At 38.9% G+C, this 24,255-nt stretch overlaps 1 protein-coding gene across 1 annotated transcript in view; it reads right to left on the bottom strand.

Moving 5' to 3' along the window:
- Positions 1 to 22,117, bottom strand: part of LOC110218015 (protocadherin Fat 3) — a 145,478-nt gene extending 123,361 nt beyond the window's left edge. The window contains 6 exon segments of the mRNA XM_078146185.1: positions 4,113 to 4,252; positions 9,601 to 9,774; positions 14,332 to 14,400; positions 14,811 to 15,021; positions 18,114 to 18,428; positions 22,103 to 22,117. Coding sequence (XP_078002311.1) covers positions 4,113 to 4,252; positions 9,601 to 9,774; positions 14,332 to 14,400; positions 14,811 to 15,021; positions 18,114 to 18,428; positions 22,103 to 22,117 — 924 coding nt within the window.
- Positions 22,118 to 24,255: the final 2,138 nt, after the last annotated feature.

The raw sequence follows: 24,255 nt of genomic DNA, 5'->3' as shown, positions 1-24,255 counted from the left end.
TTAAAATCATCTATCATCTTTTATAAAACCAGTTATAATTCTCAAATCATCCATGGTCTCGGGTTATCGACTTCACTGCTAACCTTCCATTGGCATGGAAAATGGTAAAAAAGGCATGTATGTAAATCTAACACACATATGAATGAGTGTTTAAGTGTAAGTTGAACCAAATAATTTCCTTTTCTCCAACTAATCTTTTTATAGTTGAATTCTGATTGGAAATCATTTTAATCTGTAAGAAGGATATGTTATCCTGGACTGATTCTGCAGATATGTGAGAAAATCTATTATGACAAGTAATTTCTCCTACTTGGGATAGTGTGTAGGGGGTAACAGGATAAGCTATAGTGAAAGGAAGCATGCTGTCCTGGAAAGAGCACTGTATTTGGAGTCAAATACCAGTTTTTCTAGTCCACAAGCTCATTCACTAACCTTGAACAAGTTAGGCTACTTTTCAAGGCCTCAATTTTCTCAACTGCAAAAAAAAGTAAAAGGATTGGAAGAGATTAGCTCTAATATTCCTAGCAAGTTCTAAAGACTTTGTGATTTTACATGGCTTTGAGAATAATTAGTTAACAAACTGCAAAATGGACCCCATTAGTGAGAACAATGAATGTCATTAAGTGATCTCATTATTCAGATCCATACTGCATATTTCTATAGGGCTAGAAAGAATGACTATATCTTAGAGAACTATAACTTCCAATAGTAAGGAAAAATCAGTCCCGGGAAGGCTGCACATATTAGAATTCAAACTATTCGAAGTTATAATTCTGTAAGGAATGGTCATTATTTCCAGCCCAACAGAAATATGCAGTGTGGATCTTTATAATGAGACCACTTAACGAGATTCATCGTTCGCACTAATGGGGACCTAGCTGTATGTAATATGACGGTTACAAATGGCATCTCTTAACTGAGACAAAATGCAAAGAAGGTTTTACACTTTATTAGCCTTTTAGGAGGAGGTGAAGCTCTACAGTCAAGCTTAATGGAATTAGAGAGTGGCTTGGCTGAAGTACTCATCCTACCTCAGGTCATCTTTTGAAAAGCAGTTATCTTAGCTCTAAGCAAGGAAAGAGATCTATGAACTGAGAAAGGTGCCAGCTTTTGGGAGGTGAGGTGAAGACAGGAGGAGACCCAGGGAGCTCAACTGAGTAGCAGTCCTGCAGAGACACTACATCTGGGAGGAGCAGCTTAAAGATACCAGGAGAAGAGAAAGGAGACGAACCTTGAAGTGCCCAAGGTGGGAACTGCTTGGCTTCTTACTGTTCTCTATGTGTATGTCTCTCTTCTAGTGTATTCCCTGTGTGTGCCAGAGGGTAACCCAGTTAATACTAATGATGATGATGGTGATGTCAATAATAGTAGCTAGCATTTATATAGAGGTTACTATGTGCCAGGGACTGAGCTTTACAAATATTTATCTCATTAAATCCTCACAACAACCCTGGAAAGCAGGTACTATTATTATCTCCATTTTATAGATGAGGAAACTGAGGCAAACAAAAATTAAGTGACTTGCCCAGGGTGACTCAACTAGTAAGTGTTTGAAGCTGTATTTGAACTCAGGACTTGCAGAATTCAGGTCTAACCCTCTATCTACTGTACCACCTTGGCTCTGGACATTATACTGGGCCTGTCTGATATTCTGGGAAGCTCTATAAACATGAAGAGCTTTTTATAAAATGCATTTGGCCTTAACTTAAAATATGTCAGATCACAGTTCATGATTTCTAATTGGGCAAAAGAGCAAAAAAAAATGTTTGGAAGGGAGACTAGAAAAGTGCTGTGGAACAGAGGAAATTTATTTCATTGGTGATGGTCATCTGTTTTATGGTGAAACGCTCAGTTGCTTAGAGTTGTTGGCTTTGAAACAAATTTTAGGTGGTTTCTTTTTTCTTAAATAGAACATATTTCTGTAAAATGTCACCAAGTTTAGTTTAGAAACTTAAATGGCTTAGGCACAGCAGTAATCTTGCTGTAACGTGCCAGAGAAGACATGAGAGAGTCCAACCTGAATTCCCAGAGGTTGAGTGGGATTTCCATTCCCCTATCTCAGAGCCCCATCTGCACAAGGGTGCCTAGCTAATACAATTTTCTTATGTGATGCTGACAATAACCCAGGTTTTTTATGTTAAGACAAAGATGTAGACATGCATCTTAGATGCTGCTTCCTTGTTTCCCTCTACCATTTTTAATGAAAAGATAAGACTGTCATTAGTGTACTTATATCAGTCATCTACAGCATGCCAGCCTTCTTGAGGGCAGGAACTATGGTTATTTTATTTTGTTTCTGTCTTTGCATGCCTAGTGCCTCACATATAGCAGGTACTTTATAAATTCTGAGCTGAATTTTGGTTTCAGAACTGAAAAGGTCTGAATAATTTCATTCTATGCTCTCCCCTAGCTTTAAAGAGCTCTGGAGAACAAGTCTTACTCTATTTACTCCTAAATGTGGATTGTGAAGAATAGTTTTAAAAAACTTGTTCCTCTAAGTGTTCAGCAGCCATAAAACACAGCAGAAAAGAACGGAGAATATAATTCTACTATTTATTTGTATTTTAATCAAATATGCCTCTAACTGTTTGTTAAATGGAGCTCAAAACCAGTGGCTAGAGCTGCTGAGACACTGGTTAATTTAGGGACCTCATTTGAAGTGACTTTCAGGGAGACAGGAAGCTATTACTTTATACTGATGAATAGTTTGTTTTCCATATGGGTTGCTTCGTATTTGATGTGTTTCTACAAAGAATCATATATTTTTTAACTGGCGCAGCAACACTGTGGCATCCACTACGATTAGGTCATTCTGGATATATCTAGATTTCAACCTTCGTAATGGCCCATATTCAAAGGGAAGAATCTCTCCACATGTCTGGAGCAATGTCCAAAGAGGAGACAATGGCTGGAAAAGGACACATTTGTTATTGCTTTAAGAGAAATCAAAGCTTATGTCATATTAAAATAAAACAAAACAAAAGGAGAAAAAGGAGTCTTTGAAGTTAAAAATTTTCCACAATATATGCTAATAGGCTTATTAAAAACTCTTCACTGAAATATAAAGAAACCCTCAAAGCCTTACTCCTTTCTCCCCAGAGTCCCACTTTGTCAGATTGTACTAGTGTGTTTTAAGAATACAATTAATAATGAATTAATTGTTAATGCTCTCTCTTACTGCCCCCTCCCCTCACCAAAACTATTTTGTGTTTGCTGTCTACATTTTTGTTTATCTGTGTTAGTTCTCCCTAGTAGAATGTAAGCTCCTTGAGGGCATAAAATGTTTTATTTTTATTTTTTGCATGCCTAGCACTTAGAAAAGTAGCTAGTGTACAGACAGCCCTCAATAAATGCATATTATATTGACCTAAACTGTATGAAAAGTCAAGAGTTTCTCATTTTCTTCCCCAAATTAGCCTTCATTTGGTAACCCCAACTAGGAAATGCATTTAAGAACTAAATAGTAGTTAAGGCAGGATGCAGAGGCAACAGTGCTGACCCAGGAGTCAGGAAACCTTGATTTTAGATCCACCTCTACCATTAATTAGTCTGGTAAACCAGGGCAAGTGACTCACCCTCTCTGTACCTCAGGGTCCCTCAATGTGGCAAAGAGGGTTGGATTAGGCAATCTAGTCCTGAAGACTCTCTAATTCTATTGCTAGAAAAGGAGGGGGTGAAGGGCCCAAAATGGTTAGAACGGCTTTCCCAGAAGGCCTATTTTTATTCCTCGTTGTAAATTTAAGAAAATTATTTTACTGCTACTGCCAAAGAATTATACTCATACATGTATACTTGTGTGTACCCATACACATGCGTGCATACACATACAAATCAGAAAATGAAATGTAACTGTTCCTTCCAAAGAAGACTTCCAGAAAAGAGACAGTTGACTCATAAAATAATGTCACAAAATCCCACTCCGTAGTTTGCACGTACAAGCTGTTTAAAAAAAAAAAAAGAAACATCAAAAATCTATATACATTCAATCGGCTCCAAGACAACAACTTGTCGAGGGGAGGAAAATAAAAAGCATTAATTTCTTTTTATTTGTTTGCATCCCAATTTAATTATGATCTTTAATATTTTCACAAGTAAATGATTTAATAGTCTACCTGAGTGACAGCCACATTTGTTCCATCGGTGACTTCCACACTCATATTATAGACGGACCTCTGCTCTGCATCCAAAGGTTTTGCAATGACAATTGTCCCAACACCTTTCTCTGCGTCGAAAGAGCTGTCAAAATTCCCCCCTGACGATTTCACACAAAAAAAATGAAATTAGCATATTCTGGGAAATGATATGTGTGCTGAATATGTGCATATGATTGGAAGCATTTCTATATACATTTCTTGACAGGCATCCCTATGGCGCCATTTTGTACAAATTAAATGGGTCTTTTTTGTTTTAACCTAATTTATTTTTTTCAAAGCACAGCCTCTACAATGCAAAACAAATGTCACACAAAAATAATGCAAAGAAAAGGATCAGCAGCAATATTGTTACAGTAACTGAAGCATAGACACTGATTGTAGAAATATAAAGACAGCTATTAAATCTATAATCCCTTACATCTCCTGTGCTATAAATATGCAGACCCTGTAGGCTTCTGAATTGTGAATGTATTATTTTTAAGAAAGAAATAAACACATCAGTATCCCCATTAGTTAAAGTAAGTACATAAGTAGATGAAAATGAACTGACAGAATGCAATTCACATGAGGGTTGATGTTAAACCTCTGGTGGCTGATTTTGCCTTCTCAGTCTTTGGGGAAGAACTTATTTAATTAGAATCAGCACTGGGGGAAAAAAAAGCCCACCACATGATTTTCTAAGTTTCATTTACAAAAATAAAACAAAATTTCCTATGATTTTGGAGCACCCTAACAATAAGAATTATAATCTAAAAGAGGAAGTTGTTCTAAAAATATGTAAGACAAAAATCATAAATAAACATGGAAAAAATAATTACTTTATTTTAGAGGTTAGTGATTGGCCCTGCCTCTTATCCAATCGCCCTGGTATAGGATAATTCATGGTTGGCAGATAACATGTTTAGGCCAACAGCTTGCACAAGAGAGGGGAGGGGTATTATAGATGAGGTTGTCTGCTCCCTTCATTCTACCCATCCCACCCTGATCACCCAAAGGGCATTTTATGATCCTTCTCAATAAAGGAATTTAGGCGATGGCAAGAAGAAAACAGAATAAACAGTGGAGCTATTTTAATTAAAAAACCGGTACACTTTCACAAGTTCTACTACTTCTGGTTCTGAAATTTCATCTTGTTGATTAATTTTGCTCTTGAATGGTAATTTCATTTAACTGGAGCAGCATAAGGCAATATGTTCACTGCATTATCTAATTTAGGAAAACCTGGCTTCTCATATATTTAGGATTCCTTGAATATCATCATGCTAATCAATAAACAGTACATTTACTACAATATTACAACTAGAAATGTACACAAGAGTTAAAGAAAAATAGAATTTTAGTTAATTAATGTGATTTGATCCATTGTGACATCAAAAATGAGTGTATGACTTAATTTCCCCCCCTGGTCATATATATATTTCAAAGCACTGCCTGCAGCTGTTATATACACTTAACATTATTTAATTGCTAGTGAGAACATAATTGCCCTTGACATTTAATTAAAGTTGTGGAGATACCAAGGTATAAGGAAATTGCTCTAAGATTATATATTTTTCTAAAAGTTTCACCTAAAAAAAAGATGTCATCTCCCAACTAATGGCTTTAATTGATTTCCTAAAGGATTTCTAAACCAGGTTAGATATCTGGGCTGAAAGTGAACTAGCCTTGGGACAACATTCATTTTCAAAAAGGAATGTTCCATACTGATAATCACAAGAAATAAAATGTTAAGACATTAATTTGAAAGCCTTAATAACCATCTGAACAAGCAATGAAAACTCCTGTGTTATCAACTGGTACTCCTCGAAGAAAGTTTGCCAAGAAAAGTTTCAAAGGTCAAAGCTAAGAGATCTATAATTACCTTCCAAAGCCAACTCTGGTGGTAGAGATGAAGATACAGATTATAATTAGAGATATACATTCACATTTATGCATATGTGTATCTAAACTTCAAAATAAAACCTCTTTCTGAATTCTAAACAAATTGGGAAAGGCAATGAAATATATTTTCTTCTGTCAACAGTTCTTTTTTCTTTTTTTTAATCTGAGGACATTTTGCTTTTGTAACCCAGGGAACCAAGTATTTTTTCCAAGGTAAGGAATGGGAGACTTGTAGAAGACATGGATGTACAGCTAACATAAACACTAGTGCTCACACAAATTAGAGAGCTGTAATTTTTCATTTTTAGTTCAGTTATTTATGAAAATGAAATTTAGAAGAAACATATGAAGGCTTTCAAAACCTTAGGCTGACAGTGTTAGGTCTGAGTTCTTGCCCCCTTACTTATAGATCTTTTAGCACTATGGTCTCCACTAAGATTTTTCTTGGGGCTTTCTATAGTCATATAAAATTAAAGCCATATGCTTATTTGCATAAATTTACATATTTTGCATGTCACATAGACTGTATGGTTTATCCTGTTAGCTTTCAAATCAAAAACATTTTTTTTTGGCTACTCTTATGATTCTGTGTGTGTGTGTGTGTGTGTGTGTGTGTGTGTGTGTTTAAATTCTGCTCCTTCTCACTCACCCACCATCACTGATCCAAACTTATACTAGAAACATAATAGAGAAAAGGGAGACATAAAGAAAGGAGGGTAAATAGGGGCTTCAGAAATACAGCAGGCCACCACTGTAGTTATCAGCCTCTCTGTGTAGGGCTCTCTCCTACTAGATAAGCGAATCTTTTATTTGTAATAGAGATTCTAAAATCTTTAGTGACCAGAAAATTATCTTCTGGCAAGGAAAAAGGAGTTTGCACCAGCAGTCCATCAGCAACCCTCATGCAATGCAATAATCAACCACTTGGGCATCCCACTTCATAAACCATCTCACCTCTCTACCCCAGGTCTCATTTTTGTAACCTCCATTTTAACCTGAAAGTTCATTTCATTTTCATGGGCAACCATCAATATCAAATGAAAGAATAACGTGCTAGAAATCTACTTTCCCTTACACCTTCCCATTCCAACATGGAGCGCTCCTTCAAAGCCAGTAACAGACATGCAAAGCAGAAGTGTATTTGGTGCAGCAGGGCTTGGCTAAACAAAAGTAGGGGAGACACTGCTGGGCTATTCCAAAGGTCAACAGGGTGGGAAGGGGAAAAGTCCCAGCCTGGGAGTTGTTGCAGGAGTGAGGGAGATGATAAAAAACAAAAACAAAAACAACAAGGTTGTGAACAGCTCATGGGGCAGATGAAGGGAAGGGAAATGTCTCCGTGTCTACCTAAGGTCACATCTCAATGGAATTTTCCCCTGTACTAACGAAAAAGGGGATAATGTAGTATGCAAAGAGAAGAAAAAATATAATGGATTTTTATCGGATCCCCAAAAGAGTGGATAAGAAAATTGGAGCATAATTTCAAAAGGTGTCTTCTATGAAGCTACTTTAAGTTGGAAGGTACTTTTGGAATGTGATGGGACACTAGATTAGAGATTAGTAAAATTTTACTTGGGGCGGGGGAGCATGATGCAGTTCTCCCCAACCAATGCAGAGCCACTGATACAAAGGGCAGAGATTCTCCCATAGGAAAGATTCTAGAGTCTTCTGCATGCATGCAATCTATTCCTCACTATGTGTAATTTTTAAAATGTCAACTAAAATCTAGTAGTTACCAGGGGGGAAAAAGTGTGATGTGAATACCTTCCAAAACACAGAGATGTTTTAATCTAAATGAATTAAGGGAGTCGCATACAAGCTGTTCATCATTTGAGTTCAAAATGTACTCTGAACTTATAGAAAAATGTTAAAATTAGCATGTTACATTTTGACCACGAATAATTTTTGGACCCGGATAGCAGGCAAGGAGAATAATTGGAAAGGGCTTAAAAAAACCCAAAGGCAGGAAAGAGTGGGTAGAGAGATCAGGGCAAAGTGATAGGAAGCAATTCTCCTACAGAGTTTGGATGTCAAATTGATTTTCTGAAAGTAATGAGGCTTTTCTCTTTTTTACTTATTTTTTTGATCCATCTAAAAGTGTTTAGCCTTTTTCATCCTTCTATTAAATCTTTTGGGTATTCTCTACTGCAAAATGCTATTGCTACGAGAAGAAGGAAGAGATATCCATCTAGAAGGTGTCTGGGTCTATCTTTAAGAGGAATAGACTGAAGAGAAAAGGACAGGATGCCGAGAGATATGAACCTTGAGACAAGGCTCTCTTTAAGAGAAATGTTTAGGAAGGTAACTTGTTTGTTTGAAGACGGGAGTCCTTGAAAACATTTCAAGTGTTATGGAGTTGGATGAGAAAAAGCTACGTCATTATTTTCACTAGCCTCTAACTGAAATTCGCCATTTCCTTCAATTATGAATGTAGGCAGCAAGTGTTATTCTGAAAGGGGTCTTTAGGATTCACCACACTGCACACACGTAAGCACACATGAGGTTAGAAATCTGCTCTAGGAAATATTATCATGAGCTAAATGATAAAGTACCGCTGCTGTCTGGAAACATCCACTGGTCAGAGAATACATTTCGATGTTCATATTTTAACAGCATCAGAGCTGGCTATTATATTAATTTGTCAGACACTAACTGTGTGACCGTGGGCAAACCACTTCGCCTTTGCCTCAGTTTCCTCATCTGCAAAATGGGGATAATAAGAGGAAATGCTTCCCAGGGTTGCTGTGAGGATCAAATGACGTAATGCTTAAAAAAGATGTGTGTAGTCCCTGACACATAGTAGGAACTATAGAAATGTTAGCTCTTATTCTTATTAATCTATGCAAAGAGAGGCTCCTTTTGGGTAAGAGAGTCAAAGTAAGAGGGGAGGCAGAGCTCCAGGATCTACAAATAACCTCAAGGTCCCTGGTTACCTTTAGGCATGTCCGGAGCTAGAAAGCCTATGCCTCATGCCATATATTGCCTCATCTACCACCTGAGGTCAAGGGCTCTAACAGCATGTAGCCAAGAAAGCCCTTTCATGCCCCCAAATCCTAATTACCAGAGAGGGCAAATTAAATGAAATCGATACATATTTATTGAGTACCTACTATGTGTTATTAGGAAGACTGCCTCCTGGGACAAATCCACGCAAAAGATAAAAAGCTAAACTGGTGAGCAACAGCCCTACTCCCCATCCTGAACACTGGGTACAGGGGGACTAATTTAACTGGGTGAGAACAGTGTTCTTTAAAATACACAAGTATTTCCCAACAGGGTAAAACATAGTGGAGCTGAACTGTGAACCAGATTGCTGACACACTGGAGAGTATGTAAATGAAGAAACTGCTGAGTAGTAATCACATTCCCCTCGGAAGTGTGAAGACATGCACCAGTGCCACCAAGGACTATGGGTTATTTTTGTTCCTTCACTTCTTTTTTTTTTTTCCTACTCCTGGGCCCCCTCTTAACAGAGAGAAGGAACGTGCTGTGCATTGGGCTGTTTAAACACAGAACAGCTGAACTTTATGATGTTTCCTTTTAATTACAGTTTTCTTAACTCAGTTACAAGTGGTGCTTCTGCTGCTGAAAGCCCACGAGAGTCTAGTCACAATGCCATGCTGCGAGGTGGCAATCTGGGAGGCACAGACTGGTGTCTCTTTGAGGCCCTGAAGAGGGGTCTGACTCCTAAAGAGGATTTGTGTGCGTGACATAGCCTTTGAGGATTCATGCAATCGGTAATCTGGTACATGGAGAAATCAAAGGGCTTTGTCTAGTCTCAGGGGGTAGGAAAAGAGCAGGTTAAAACACTCTCTCTGCTTGGTGACCTATAATGATAATTCCAGCATAAGAGCTTGCAGGCTCTGTGTTTTTAACATGTGCCTAGATAGGTTTACAAATGCAGGATGCTAGAGAGAATCCAGTGGAGACTGATTTCATTCTTCTCTAAGGTCTGTTCTAGCCCAGCGCCTTGGGTGTAAGATTCATAAGGGAAGGTCTCTTCCTCGGATTCACCAAGGCCAAACCTCTAAGTATGTTCTATATTCCATTATGACTCATTCCATGGACACTGTCAGTGAGGTCACATCTAGTTTTCTCAAGACAATGACAAAGCTTAATGCTGTTTTCACTCTCAGAGGAAGGGTACTGAAAATATCTGGGCTCAGAGACCCACCTCTGATACTTACTAGCTTGGGTAGCCTCTCTAAACCTCAGTTTCCTTTTCTGTAAAATGGGGTTTATAATGACTCTAGCATCTTCCTCTTAGGGTTGTTGTGGGACTGAAATGAGATAATGAATGTAAACCGCTCTATAAACTTTATAGCTTTATATAAATGTCAATGATTATTTTGATTCCAAGTTCTTTTATTTTGGTTGCTTTCTTGGGGACCCTAAAAGACACTGATAGCCCTTCTTTTCAAAGTCTTTGGGGGGCAAGTAATGCATGTATTTTATTTATATTTAGAAAAATGGTGTATAACCCCATAATCTTACACATTGTCTATAGTCAAGATCATCCTTGGTATGAATCATAAGGAGAGGCTGATAGATGTGACTTGGGAGGTATATTTATTATGGCCTAAGTTGAGAGGGAAAAGGCTCATGGAAATGGGGCTGAGAGAATATTAGTTTTTCCAGAGAGAAAGGGATGATAATGATAATGGTGACAATTGCTAGCATTTATACAGAGTTCACTATATGAAGACATTTTCCAACTATCTCATTTTGATCTCACAACAACCTTGTATGAGAGATGCTGTTATCATTTCCAATTTCAGTTGAGGAAACAAAGACAGAGAATGGTTAAGTGCCCAGGGTCACACAGCTAGTAAGTTTCTGAAGTGAGATTCTAACCCCAGGTCTGGAGCTCTGTCCACTGTGCCATCTAGCAGCCTCTGACTTAAAAATGGGGAAACTATCAAGCAGTCTTGAAAGCAAGGTTGAAACATCTGAATTTCATGAAGGAAATGATAGTCACAAAGAAGTTTAGAGGTAGGTGACTGGCAGAGAGGAACGGTTATTTTTTGAATGACATTTTCTCAGTTGCATGGGTTTGATGAAATGCATTCTTATGTAATGCATGTGAGAGACTTGCCATCATTTGAGCAAGAGATAGCTCTTCTATGATGAAAAGTCAAAGGTGGAGGTTCAAAGATGAGGTATAGAAATGACAGTATTTTAATCACTGCCTAAATGAAAGGAGGCAGAGAGAATGAATAATGATATATTTGGGCCCCTCACAAGTTCCAAGGATTAAGTTCACAGACAGCTCAGAAGAGAAAGATGAAATCAGTCTTCTTCAAGTCCAATTTAGGATAACAATGAGAAATTCAAGGGAAAAATATTAACAGAAGAGGCAGGATGGAAGAGGGAGAGAGAGAGGGAGAGGGAGAGGGGGAGGGGGAGAGGGGGAGAGAAAAAAAGAGAGAGAGAGAGAGAGAGAGAGAGAGAGAGAGAGAGAGAGAGAGAGAGAGAGAGAGTGAGCTAAGGATTCTAAAGGTAGGGCTTAACCTGGGGACCATGTGCTTGGTTTTTTTAAAAAAAATTTGATAACTATATCCAGAATTGGTTTCTTTGTAAGCCAAAATGTACCTACAAACATGATTCTAATGAGGGGTCCTTTAGGCTTTACCAGGTTGCCAAAGGGGTCCACAACACCAAAATGATTAAGGTCTGCACTAGAGCAATGGAATCTCCCTGTGGGATGGGAAGGTTTTTGTAACCTCACTGCTCTGTGTCTAGATGTCATCTAAGTGACATTTGTTAAACTGGACTGAAACAGAAGATTCTGTGGTTACACACACAGGCCCATCCAAATCAATAGCCATAACAGATTAAACTCTAGCCTAGAAAGATTTTAGACAGAGAGAGCATGTAAGTTCAATCCTCTTTCCTAGATACAACTAGGAAGGCTGGGGATGTGTAATTTTTAATGGCTGCTGGACCCAGGAGGCATTCTATAGAGGACTTTTTATCCTTGGAATGCCCCCTTCATAGGTGGACACTCAAAAGTTTCACTGATCTCTGGGGAAAATATCAGAACTATTTTTATTCAGGCTTCTTCCAGAAGTGCAGTGTTGAGTGAGGCTGGGAATACAGGAGGCGATTATTGTGATGATGTATGGGATTTTGGGAAGCCTCAGTGAGGCTGGATTACTGGCTGCCTGTGGCCTATCAGTCAGTCAATCAATATCATTTCTTCAGGGTCCACTCTCTACCAACTAATTAATGTATTTTTGGAGAGGTAAAGAAATGAAAAGGAACAAAATTGTGGCCGTGGGGAGGAGAGAATGAATAAAAATGAAAATAGAAGTAAGAATTGACAGTGGTTAGTTAAGAACACTGCCCTATCCAATACCCCCTACACAGATTTGTAAGTGCTGCGAGGACTGCTAGAGTGATCAGATGAAATGGGACCAGGGTAGAGCGAAGAGGGCTCTGAAGAGTAAAGAGTATGAAAAATATCACTACAATGAGGGTTAGGAATGGGCAAAAAAGTTCCAGGGAAGAAATAAGCAGATGCCATGTTAGGGCCAGAATGAATGAATAAATGAAAGAAAAAATTTATTAAGTGCTCACTCTGTGCTGAGCACTGTCCTAAGTGAAGGGGATAGGATACCAATGCAAAAGTGAAGCAAGTCTCTCCCTTCAAGGAGCTTGCGTTTTAAGAGAAATTAGCCTTATTTGTTTGAAGTAGGACCATAAATTGGAGAGTAACAGAAGGAAGCACATGATAAGAGGAAAACTACTCCAACTACCTCATACTGTAACAGTAAAGTCATAGTTTAAATAAACCATGGTTTATTATACTCTCTATAAATATAAGGTGTCCCAAAAGTCTAGTGTAGCTTTAAACTTTGATAGCATAAATGAAATTTAGGCTATGAATGTAATTTAATTTGCTAAGTCATTGGGACACCCTACATTATATATTTCATTTCATTCTCATTTCTAGCCTTTTCTTTCAACACCATCAATACAAAAGCCATACTCAATAATCACTGTTATGTGAAAGGAACTGGAGGCACAGTAATAGAAGCTACTTTTTAAAAATGGAAATACATAATTTGTAACCAAGACTGTGAAGACTGGGGGAAGTTATTGTGGCTGAGACTGGGAGTGGAGAGGTAGAAGGAGGATCACTAAATGTGGATTCATAGGCAGGCAAGTGATAAACACCAGCAACTTTTATTTCACTGAGAGTGAGAAAATGGAAACAGAGGTTATCTTAATGAGGTAGAAAACACTGAACCATTTATTTCAGAGACCAACAGGCACAAAGGGTGTAGAAGTCCTTAACGTACCAGAAGGGGCCAGAGCTTAAGGCATACGGAGCCTAGGATGAGGACCATGGGCAAAGCATAACAGGATGGAACCGTTAATACCATTTAAATAAAATTCAGAAGCCCTACTGAGAAGGTAGGAAAAACAATTCCTTTTTCTAGTAAGATCTTATGGGAGGAACTTTGGGTCTTTTCTCTGAGACTGTCCTCAAGGAAATTGTAGAAAGAAGGGTATAAACAGGAATAGACACTAAGTGCTTTCTTGCTATTCATCCCTATAGCAGGGAGATTTCCACTATTATCCCCATCCAGTGGGGGGAAATACCTTGTCGAAGAAAACGATTCCTCTAGATTTATTCTCTTCTGGCTTGCTAGTCTCCAAAAGAGAAATGTGAAAGACCAGTCTTGGCCCCTTTAATTTCAGAGGGTTGAATTGGTTGGCCAAAATACTCTTCTCTTCTCTTAGCAACACTCCCGGTTTTCCTAATCCTTGCTTTCTGTTCATCTTTTTCTCCCTCTTTGCTATAGACACTGACATCATTTCACTATTTGTGTAGCTTGGTTTCAGTTCTTCCTTTCAAGGAATTTTAATGTGGTCCATGATGTGCCTACCACTCCATGTCTTATCTGATAGCTCTGTCTGTCAGCCTTCCTCATGGGGACAGCAGTAAGGTGACCATTCCCTTGGTGGATTTTAAGGCTTCAAACTGTACATGCAGGACATCACTGCTGCAAAACAATGGGGCAGCAACTCAATCTTATTTTTAAAAAACGGGAAAAATCTGGGCCAAAACAACCAACCTCAGGGGAAGAAAAACACCCCACCCTCAAACAAAGGAAAGTAATAGGACATGAGTAATGTAGTAGCTGTTAGAGAGGCATATATGAAATCTATGGTCTGCACTTTACCCTGTCAAAGGCAGTTATGAAAGATGTAATTTAATTTGCTTCAAAAAACCCATAAAAAGGCAGATTGGATAGCTGTATTTTAGCAAATGTGTTTGCACTAAGGGTACCTTCTGTTGAACAGTTCTGCCCACAAGCTGTCTGTAGAATATAGAACATCTCTCGAGCATGCTTGCCACCTTGAAGCAGGGCAGTCGGGAGCAGAAAAAAAAAGAACAGAATGCAGAAAAAAAGGTGAAGAAAAGAGAGAAATGAAGGACAGCAAGTCTAAGTACCATCAATACATTTAGAAATGAGATTAGCAAAGTGTGACAATAGAATTTAAATGACACACAGAAAGACATTAAGATTGCAGTAAATAACATACTATGAAAAAAATTCAGCCAAAGAGCGCTTTCTGTTCAGCTTAGCTACAGAATCATAATGAAAGCACAAGTACATATTAATTCATTTTACTGGTTCATTTGCATTCTAGCACTAAAAGGCTATTTAAATCTTAGTTCTAATGGTTAGTCTTCTGGCTAGCAAATCCAAAAAGCCAATGACTACATTACTTAATACCTATAATACCTTCAGTACTGGGACTTACCAACTACATCAAACCACAGAGGTATATTGGCTGGTTGTACAGACACCACGCCCACAATTTCTGTCACTCTATCACTTTCCATGACAGTAAAGTTATAGAATGGCTCATCAAAGGTCAGAGGCACAGGGGAAGGAGGCGGTTTCTTAATCCATTCGATGTGGAGGCGGGCGGTGGAGGACTTCTGAGGACGTCCATTGTCCACTGCTTTGATCTAATCACATGTGGAGAGAATATAGAAGATGGCTCAAAGCCCTGATCTGCTGTTGATTTGGGATTTCCTGATAACAACATACACATTTACCTCCATCAGTATGGCAAAAAGAGAAGAAAATTCACCTACTTGTCCTTCAGGAAGAATCCACTCCATGTTGATCTGAAGGCCCTGTGTTTAAGAATGTGAGAAACTCCAAAACAAATAACATGTGGGCATGTGGGTACAAGCAATGAGAACGAGAATGGGATGGGCCAATCTGGTTCTCTGAGAAATGTGATTTCCTGGACAACAAGAAAGTTGACTAGAATGATGTGAATCTACACATTTGTTGGGGGCGGTGCTTAGAACCTTCTAACTACCCTTCCTCCTGCTTCATTCTGTGGGTGTACTCTACTCATGTACAGTCTTAGAAGGAAGGAGCTTCCAGATGGACATATCAGGGCATATAGGCTATTGCCATGGAGGAGTGATGATTCTGTGTCTAGGAGAGGAGAAGCTTGTGAAGAGTCCAATAAGAACTGGACTATGCAAAGTCTGCAGTGGTGTAATTGAATTATGTCAGCCATTATATACACTCCTGACAGCTAGGGAATTATTTTCCCCTTTGGATGGTCACAAGCCCTGACTCAAAGACAGAATAAAGAATGCATTTTCCCACTGTGAACTGGAAAGGAAGACTCCTAAGATTTCCTTGATACATGAGAGAATTAAGTCTGGTAATGAGGAGTAGAACACTTAGAAATGAAAATACCAAATAGAATAAAAAAATTCAAATCACTCAAAATAAACAAAAAGTCACATACAAATATCACATTGTTCTATAAATTTTTTTCAGTTGTGGACTGGGAATAAGTATACCAAGATTTGAAGCCTGGTTCCAATACTAACTAGCTATATGACCATGGGCAAATCACTTGAGCTTAGAATTGAGAGCTGGAAGGGACTTTACAGATTAGCTTACAACCTCCTTATTTGATGGATGGGGAATTTGAGGAAAAGAGAGGTAAAGTGGCTAATCCAAGTTCTCAGAAGTCTCAGTTATCATAGTATACCAGTTTTAGAGTTGGGAGGAACTTGGGAAGTCTGTTAGTCCAACCTTCTCATGAGGACTTAGGTGGCACAGTGAATAGAACACCCTCCTGGAGTCAGAACACTTACCTTAAATTCAAATCTGGCCTCACACACTTATTAGCTGTGTAACCCTGGGCAAGTCACTTAACTCTGTTTACCTCAGTTTCCTCATTTGTAAAATGAGCTAGAGAAGAAAATGGCAAATCACTCTAGCATCTCTGCCAAGAAAACCCCAAATGGAGTCATGAAGATTCTGAAATAACTGAACAACAACAAATTTGGGTCCAAGGAGAGGAAGTATGATTTGCCCAAGATCACACATGTAGAGCAGATCACATACTTGGCCTCAGATCTTCTAATTATAGATTTAGAGTACTTTCTACTTGAGCTCTCTAAGTGTCCTATTTTTTTTCCATTTATAGAATGGGTAAAATTTTTTTTTACCTACTACCTCACAGAATCCTTGTGAGGAAAATATTTTGAAAAACTTTGTGGAAAACACTGTGAAAACTAAAAAAGTGTAAGCTATTACTCTGCAAAAACTAAGCACTGCAGATAAAATTTATACACTTTGCTTCCTTGGGTATAAAGTAGCTGTCTATCCTTCACACAATCCCTGTGAAGTAAGATACTCCCCATGGTTTAGCCATGTATCAATTATCCTTGGAAAGAGGGAACGTAGTTAGCAAGAATATAGGCACACACTAATTGGCTGTGTGAAAACACAAAGATAGGTAAAGCACTGTTATGTGGGACAAGTGGAATGTGGGGTAAAGGAACTACCTGACAAATTGCATAGTTAGCAGACGTTGAAATGAGTTAAAATCAATGGGGCTTACATGTTAGCTTAGATGGTTGCCCATCATTTGAACTGTAACTTAGATGATTTGCTAGATAATATTAATATGGGATTTGGTTATAATGCATCTATTAGTGATGTTATTGGGAACCTACATTAGTCAGGACAATGCCATTCATGCAGATAGCACCTTTACCTGAAATTCACAGATTTAAAAAAGAAAAGCCACAGCATCAAACATTTCATCAGAGCAGATGGAACAGAATTCAGGTTTTGGCATTTGCTCCTTTTACTTTCTCTGAACACCACTCAAAGGTAGGTAAGGAACAAAGAGAAGCCCATCCTGCCAAACTAATCAAGAGCTGACTGCATAGCCAAGGGTATGTAGACCAGAAAGAATAGATTTAAAAGGAACTTAGTGAATGCACACCTGAAAGCAGGAAGATCACAGATTTAGTGTTGAAAGGACCTTAGAAGCCAACTAGTCCAGATCCTTCATTTTATACAAGAAACAGACTCAGAAAGATTAATTTGCCCAAGGTCATACAGCACATAAGTGGAAGAGCTAGAATTTGGATGTCCCCTGATTGTAAATCTAGCACACTTTCCAGTGTACTACAGTGCCTCTTGGAGGGAAAGATTAGAATGAATTTCTTTCACATTGAGGTCTGTTTAGCATTGACTTAGTCTACCAAGTGACACTTGCCAATTGTGAATATAACCAATTACCCTCTGTTGTCAAAATGGGAATGAGGATGCAGTTACGTGTGTGAAGCTGGGGTGGAAAGGAGGGAAGTGAGTGTTTTCGCATGTTGGTCTAAGGGGACTGTTGGAACACTAGAGAAACGATGCAGAAGAAGCTACAAATTATTTTATGCCATAGTATCCAACATGGAGGCATCAGTGAAGCTTCCAGAAACATCACAAATCAGTGGAGAAGCCAAAAGCAGTACTTATTTATATGTCTTTGTCTTCCAGATCAGCATTTCTTTTCATATGTAATATGGCACTATTTATTGTAGAGATTTACTGTATACAAGAATATACACATGCATATCTCTATGACTTTTAAAATGAATGAGAAATTGTATGAGAAAAAAAAACCAGACACATACACATAACACACATCCACCCATCCATCCATCCCCTCCCCACAACCCGTAACAACCACACACATACACAGAGGCATTTCTCTGATTTGGAATTTAGAAAGTCTTACTGTGAGGATGTCGTAACTCCCTGCTGTAAATTGCTTCCTGGAAGAGACCATGCCAGTTTTAGGGTCAATAAAGAACTTCCCATCATCATTTCCATCTATGATGCTGTAGGATATTTCTGCATTGGGACCTTCATCTTTATCAAATGCAAAAGCCCTGTAAATTGGTTCTCCTCTTTTCTTTCGGTCCCGCTCTGGCAGCTTGATTTGATAGACTTTCTCTGGAAACTGAGGCTTATTGTCATTTTCATCCAGAACCTGAACCACGACCCAAACTGTCGACTGCTTTGGAGAAGAACCACCATCGGTCACGGTCACCTGAAGCAGGAGAAAATTAGAGCTATGCAGAGTTAAGGTGTTGGTGCACTCTTCACTATAAATTTACTTAGAAAAACCAAACGCAAAGCATTTAGCAAAACATCTTTTCTTCCCACACCTCAGGCATCTCATACCCACTGATTAAAACTGCTGTACAATCACTCCTCTCCTTTGTATAAGGGTTTAAGGTTTGCAAAGCGCCTTTCTCTCAACAGCGCAGAGAGGCAGACAGTGCAAAATGTTATTAAGCCTCATTTTACAAATCTAATTCAATCTACATTTAGTAGGTGTCTACTATCTGCAAAACCCTAGGGATACAAAGACAAATGCAAAATAATCCCTGTCCTCAAGTAGTTCATATTCTTGGGGGGAGGGGGGGAAGTTTACAACCTATATATGGAGAATAATTATGATTCAAATGTAGATAAAAGATTAAGAACAGGTAAGGACCTTAGAAGACATCTGGTCCAATGCCCTTAGATAAGGCAATAGAGGCTTTGAGGGGTAGAGTGATTTGCTTATAAGGGCAGGTCTCTATAACCCAGGACTCCTGAGCTAAATCTGGCATTCTAGCCACTGTCCCATGTTGGCGGGAGGGAGAGGGGACACACTACTCTAATCAATTGAAGGGAAGGGAAACAGGCATATCTAATACAAAGATAAGTTTGGTTTTAATAATGAAAGGAAGTGAACAGAGAGAAGGAAACGCACATTTGGAATCCAGCAACCACGAATGAAAGCTAACACTACTAAGAGCTCAGGTTTAGAGGAGAAGTGGCCCACTCCCACTGCTCCCAGGTGAATGGACAAGTTAGATTCTTTGAAAGAGGGTGACAGGTCATGAATTACTAGAGTGGGACTTCAGGAGAGAAGGGAACCTGGTAGACAGGATGATCAGCCCTTCCTTGAACTAGGTCAGTCTGACCAGAATGGTGAAGTTCTGCCTTGGAGAAACAAAGGTAATGTTGTCTTTGCAATCACTAGCATATTCTAGCATCATAATAGCTGACACCTAAAAAGGGCCTGGAGGTTTGGAAAGTGCTTTGCTTGCATTTTCTCATTAGAATCCCACAATACAACCTAGAGCTAATTACTATTGCTTATTATTCTCCTTTTCAGATGTGGAGACCGAGGCTCAGCTAGGTTGAGTGATTTCCCTATAATAAGAGTTTACTAAATGATATAAAATGGATTTGAACCCAGGAAGTTCTGACTTCTAGACCAGTACTCTATCCACTCACTAGACCAGCCTTTAATTGCTACTTTTGTTGAGGTTTAGGGGTGCTGGGACCCCAAAATCATGGCAAGCGGGTCCTGCCTAAAAGAATTCAACCCAAGCCTTCTTTCAGCCAAAAACAAGGTTTATTAAAACATTTGTCATATTGGGCAGACTCTTAAGGAATCTGAGCATTGGCTAGATTATAAGAATCTGAGCACCTTAATGGAGACAAGATGGATCTTACATACAGAAAGACTGTGGGAGAGATCTAGGAGTGGCCAAATAGTCTGTGGGGACTGTGAGGTAATAGAATGCCAGGGGCCTGGATCCTGTGGCCAAGGAAGAAGCCTGGCTAGGATTAAGGGAGGGAAGTGGCTGGGGGCCAGAGGGAGGTAAGACAATGTAGGGTTAGGCTAGGTTAAAGCTAACAGAGAATTGGGAGACTGGGCTTAAAAAAAAAAAAAAGGCCAGAGGCAGCTAGGTGTAGTAGATAGAACACCTGCCCTGGAGTCAGGAGGACCTGAGTTCAAATGTGATCTCAGACACTTGATACTTACTAGCTGTGTGACTCTGGGCAAGCCACTTAACCCCGACTGCCCCCCCAAAAAAAGCCAGCTGATGGGACTATAGCCTCAGGGAGAATGCCAGAGATTTGGCCAGGTGGGAAAGTCCAGGGTTTTTCCTTTCTGGGGTCCCAACCTCAGCACTTTAATAGCTACTTCCTTAGAACTTCTGGTAATTCTTATTTGTTCACTATAAGCTATTCTGGAAGAATCTGTCATTCTTTTATTCATTACCTTGAATTAGACAGCTCATTAATCCAAAATATGTTTTCTGAGGCTCTAATGAACACAAAGATGCATTTGGCAACAAGAAAAAAAAATAGTACTGGTGAATTTCAGCCAATTTCTGTAGTATTTCATCAGATAAAATAATTTGACAGCACTCAATGAAAAAAGGGGAAATATGTGGGAAAATGAACGGAGGACTTTATGTTTTTCCTCCTAAATAGGTTGGCTAACCATTTCTGTTTCTCTAGAGCATTGGAAAGGGGGTGGGGATTGTGGGAAGGGTGGCACTATTGGACTTCAGATAAACAAACTCTTACTATGGGCTTCAATAATGAGCCTTCTCTGAAAAAAATCAATCAAGTTTCCTTCCTTTCAAAGCTTGTTCCCCCATCTGGGGACATTTCCCAGAACACATGAGGCAGGAGTAGATATGAAAGAAGGCTGGAGTTTTTGCTTTTTGGTTAATTCTTTGACATGCTGACTCCTGGAGTGGTACTACCCGCTGGTGGCAGTGAGCTCGAAACGTTACACTTGCAAGTCTAGCTGTGCTAACCATTACACATTGATTACTTTGCTGCTTAACTACTCCGTGGTCTTTTTCTACTTAAATATCCCTGCCTAACATTTAGACAACCCCCGCTGTCCATCCACAGAGTACAAAATCACCTTCTCATCACCTATCAATAATGCCCTGCAGTTGAATTCAAGATGTAGCACTGCAGAGTTAGTGGGAACAGTGTCTGTGAGAAAGGATTTCCACAGAGAAGACGAGATTACATTAACAATGTTTCACCCCCTTCCAGGATTCTCTCTTCAGTCTCAGCTGTTGCTGGCATTTAGAACTGTTTCTAGGCAAAGATCTTGATTTACAAACCCAGGTTCTGGAATCCAATCTGCTGACAAGAAAGCTCACAGTTGAATGGGTTTTAGCCAAGAGGGAAGCTTCTGCTATACTCTGAACTGATTTTCAGAGGAGGGTAGAGGCAGAGCATTGAATGAATGGTCAGAAATCTGAGGTCCTAATCCAGGTCCTGCTATGCGGCAACCTCCTCTACTCTATTTCCAGGTCTTTGATCCTACGAAACGTGCTGCTTCTGTGGTATATATGGGGCCTTCATTTTTACCACTGACCGCCTTAGGATGTGTACTTAGTAGCAGGATCTCTGGAGAGGTAGCTAGATGGCTCAAGGGATTAGAGTGCTGGGCCTGGAGTTAGAAAGACCTGAGTTCAAATCTGGCCTTAGATACTTACTAGTTGTGTGACCCTAAGCAAGTCATTTAACTTCTGTTTGCCTTAATCCACTGGAGAAAGAAATGGCAAATTACTCCACTATCTTTGTCAAGAAAACCTAATGGACAGTAAGGTTCCTGGGGCCATGAAGAACTGAACAACACCAAGGATCTCTGGGTCTAAGGCTATAGATACTGTCATTCAGTATAATTCTAAACTGCCTTTTCAGAATGTTTAGGCCAGTTCACTGAGCCATTAATAGTTGATAACAACATTCCTTCCAACACTGATGGGTCTTATCTTTTATTATACTGCTCTGCAGAGCACAGTACCTTCATCTCACAAAATTAGGAGCCATGCATAGAACTAAAGTGACACAAGTGCATGGGATTTCAATTTGGAATTATGAAGGAAAAACTAAGGCATCTGTTACCTTGGTCTCAGCCATTCCACAACTGGACACACAGTCTAAGGAAGTGTTATCGTGCCTGGCACATAGTAAGTGCTTAATAAATGCTGGCTAGCCACCTGCCCAACTGAAGACAAAGACAGAAACGTCCAACATGGGCCAAAATCTTAACCCCCTTTACGAAAGCAAAGAAATGGAAACACACTGGGGGAGAGGTTGTTTGAAGAATAGCTGAAAAATGTAGGATATGTATGTCTCATTATTCAATAGCAAATATGAGGAATTCAGAGAAACACAGGAAGATTTATAGGAACCGATATAGAATAAAAGAAGCAGAACCAAGTGGGTAATATATACAAGGGCTATAATAATGTGAGCAAGCTGATTGTTAAAGGAAACTGAACTCTGAGCAACTGAAAAACCAGTGAAGGCACCCTAGGGGAGAGAGAACAAACCTGCTTCTTCCATCATGGCAGAAAGATGGGCGAACCATGAAGACAGAACCTTATGCACATTCCCATGTAAGATGCCTCCATCAAATGTTTTTGCTTAACTGTTATTGTCATAGGGGAGGGTTCAATTTAGCTAGAAATGATTGTGATGCAAAGAAAATTAAGATGTCATTAAAATATAAAAATAGAGGAATGGGAATCAACACTTCCTGATAAGAGGGGGCCGAAAGAATCAGTGTCATCATTTTTATGATTATGCTACATTGGCCTGGGCATGTTGCAAGGAAGGGAATTCATTTTTGGAGAATTATGGGAAACAAATTCCTACCTGTTCTCTTTATCCAAGGTGCTATTATTACTATTTTTTTTTTTTGCAAAAAATCACTTTCAGTGTCAGAGTAGGGGCAAGCCAGTGTCACCTGAAATGTTGATGCAAACACTCTAGAGTTGTTTGGTACCTCTGTTTCATTTCTTGCCAATCCCTGAGAAGTCTCCTCCACAGCCAAAGATGATTTTCAGCCATTTTCAAAGCTTAGTAGTTTTCATTTACTAACCTCAAAGGGAAATGGATATAAATGTCCCATTATTAATTCCCTCAGGCCAGCTTGTCTGCCCTGGCCACATTTTACACCAGGCCTAATAACCATGAAAGATTTCATCAGATTCCCAGACTTCATTTTAAATGCTGTCCTCTTTCTCAGTCTACTGGATGAAATTAGCCCCTAGTGAAGGAATAACAGTCAGATTCAAAGCATTGAGGTTTTAAGAACAATTAGCCAAGAAAAATGCCCATTATCCTTCATAAATAACAGAAGAAATTGACTATTATTTAGGGATGAGTCAAGTTCTTTTTATCCTGATTTAGGTGGCCCGAAGTTCACTCACCCAATTTCAGGCTTTCTGTTGACATCATAGACTAAATAATACTTTCTGCAAATAATTCAAGATTTAGAAAAGCATGAGTCAAGTTCTTGTCCTGATGTAGGTAGCCAGGAGAAGATTACCTCATTTTAGGTTTTCTTTTGACATCAAAAATTAAATAATTCTTTCTGCAAATAACTAAAGATTTGGACAGGCAACTTACAAAATACTCATTTTAGTATCATAAAAGTTGTAAGGTAATTCACTTCACATTTAAACTGTGTCTTCATAGCCTGAAAATAACAGGTGATGGTAAGGATAAGGGAAGGGGAGAAAATCAATGTGACACAAATTGAAAACGACAAAATTAAATTGAAGAGATAATTCTGGGGCGTCTCCTGGCTTCTAAAACGAGCAAATTCCAAAGTCAAAAAGCAAAACAAAACTGAGAATTCTGGGCACAGTAGTGCCAATCAGTGAAGGCACAAGGCTATTGTACATGGATAACATACTCCAAATAGCAATTCTTTCAATAAATATTTATGAATACCTACCATATGCTGGGTATTGGAGCAAGAGGAGTAAAGATAAAGGATAAAATGTGATCTCTACACAAGAAGATATAATATGAAATAAAAATGATTAATTATCCACTATGTGCATAGCACTGTAATAGGTACTAGAGAAGGGCTAAAATTTATTTATCTAAAAATATATTTTTAATTAATAAAACATATTCTCTTTCTTTCCCATTTTGCCTCCCACCCTCATACTGGATGAAAAAAAAACACCTTGTAATAATGTGTATAGTTGAACCAGATTCCCACATTGGCCTTGTACAAAAATATGTATGTCTCATTCTAC

This window comes from Phascolarctos cinereus, unplaced genomic scaffold, assembly GCF_003287225.1.
Source record: "Phascolarctos cinereus isolate Bilbo 61053 unplaced genomic scaffold, phaCin_HiC Scaffold_726;HRSCAF=1367, whole genome shotgun sequence".
In the NCBI taxonomy this organism is placed as follows: Eukaryota; Metazoa; Chordata; class Mammalia; order Diprotodontia; family Phascolarctidae; genus Phascolarctos; species Phascolarctos cinereus.
The sequence above is the reverse complement of the archived record's forward strand: the minus strand, read 5'-3'. Positions and strand labels throughout refer to the sequence as shown.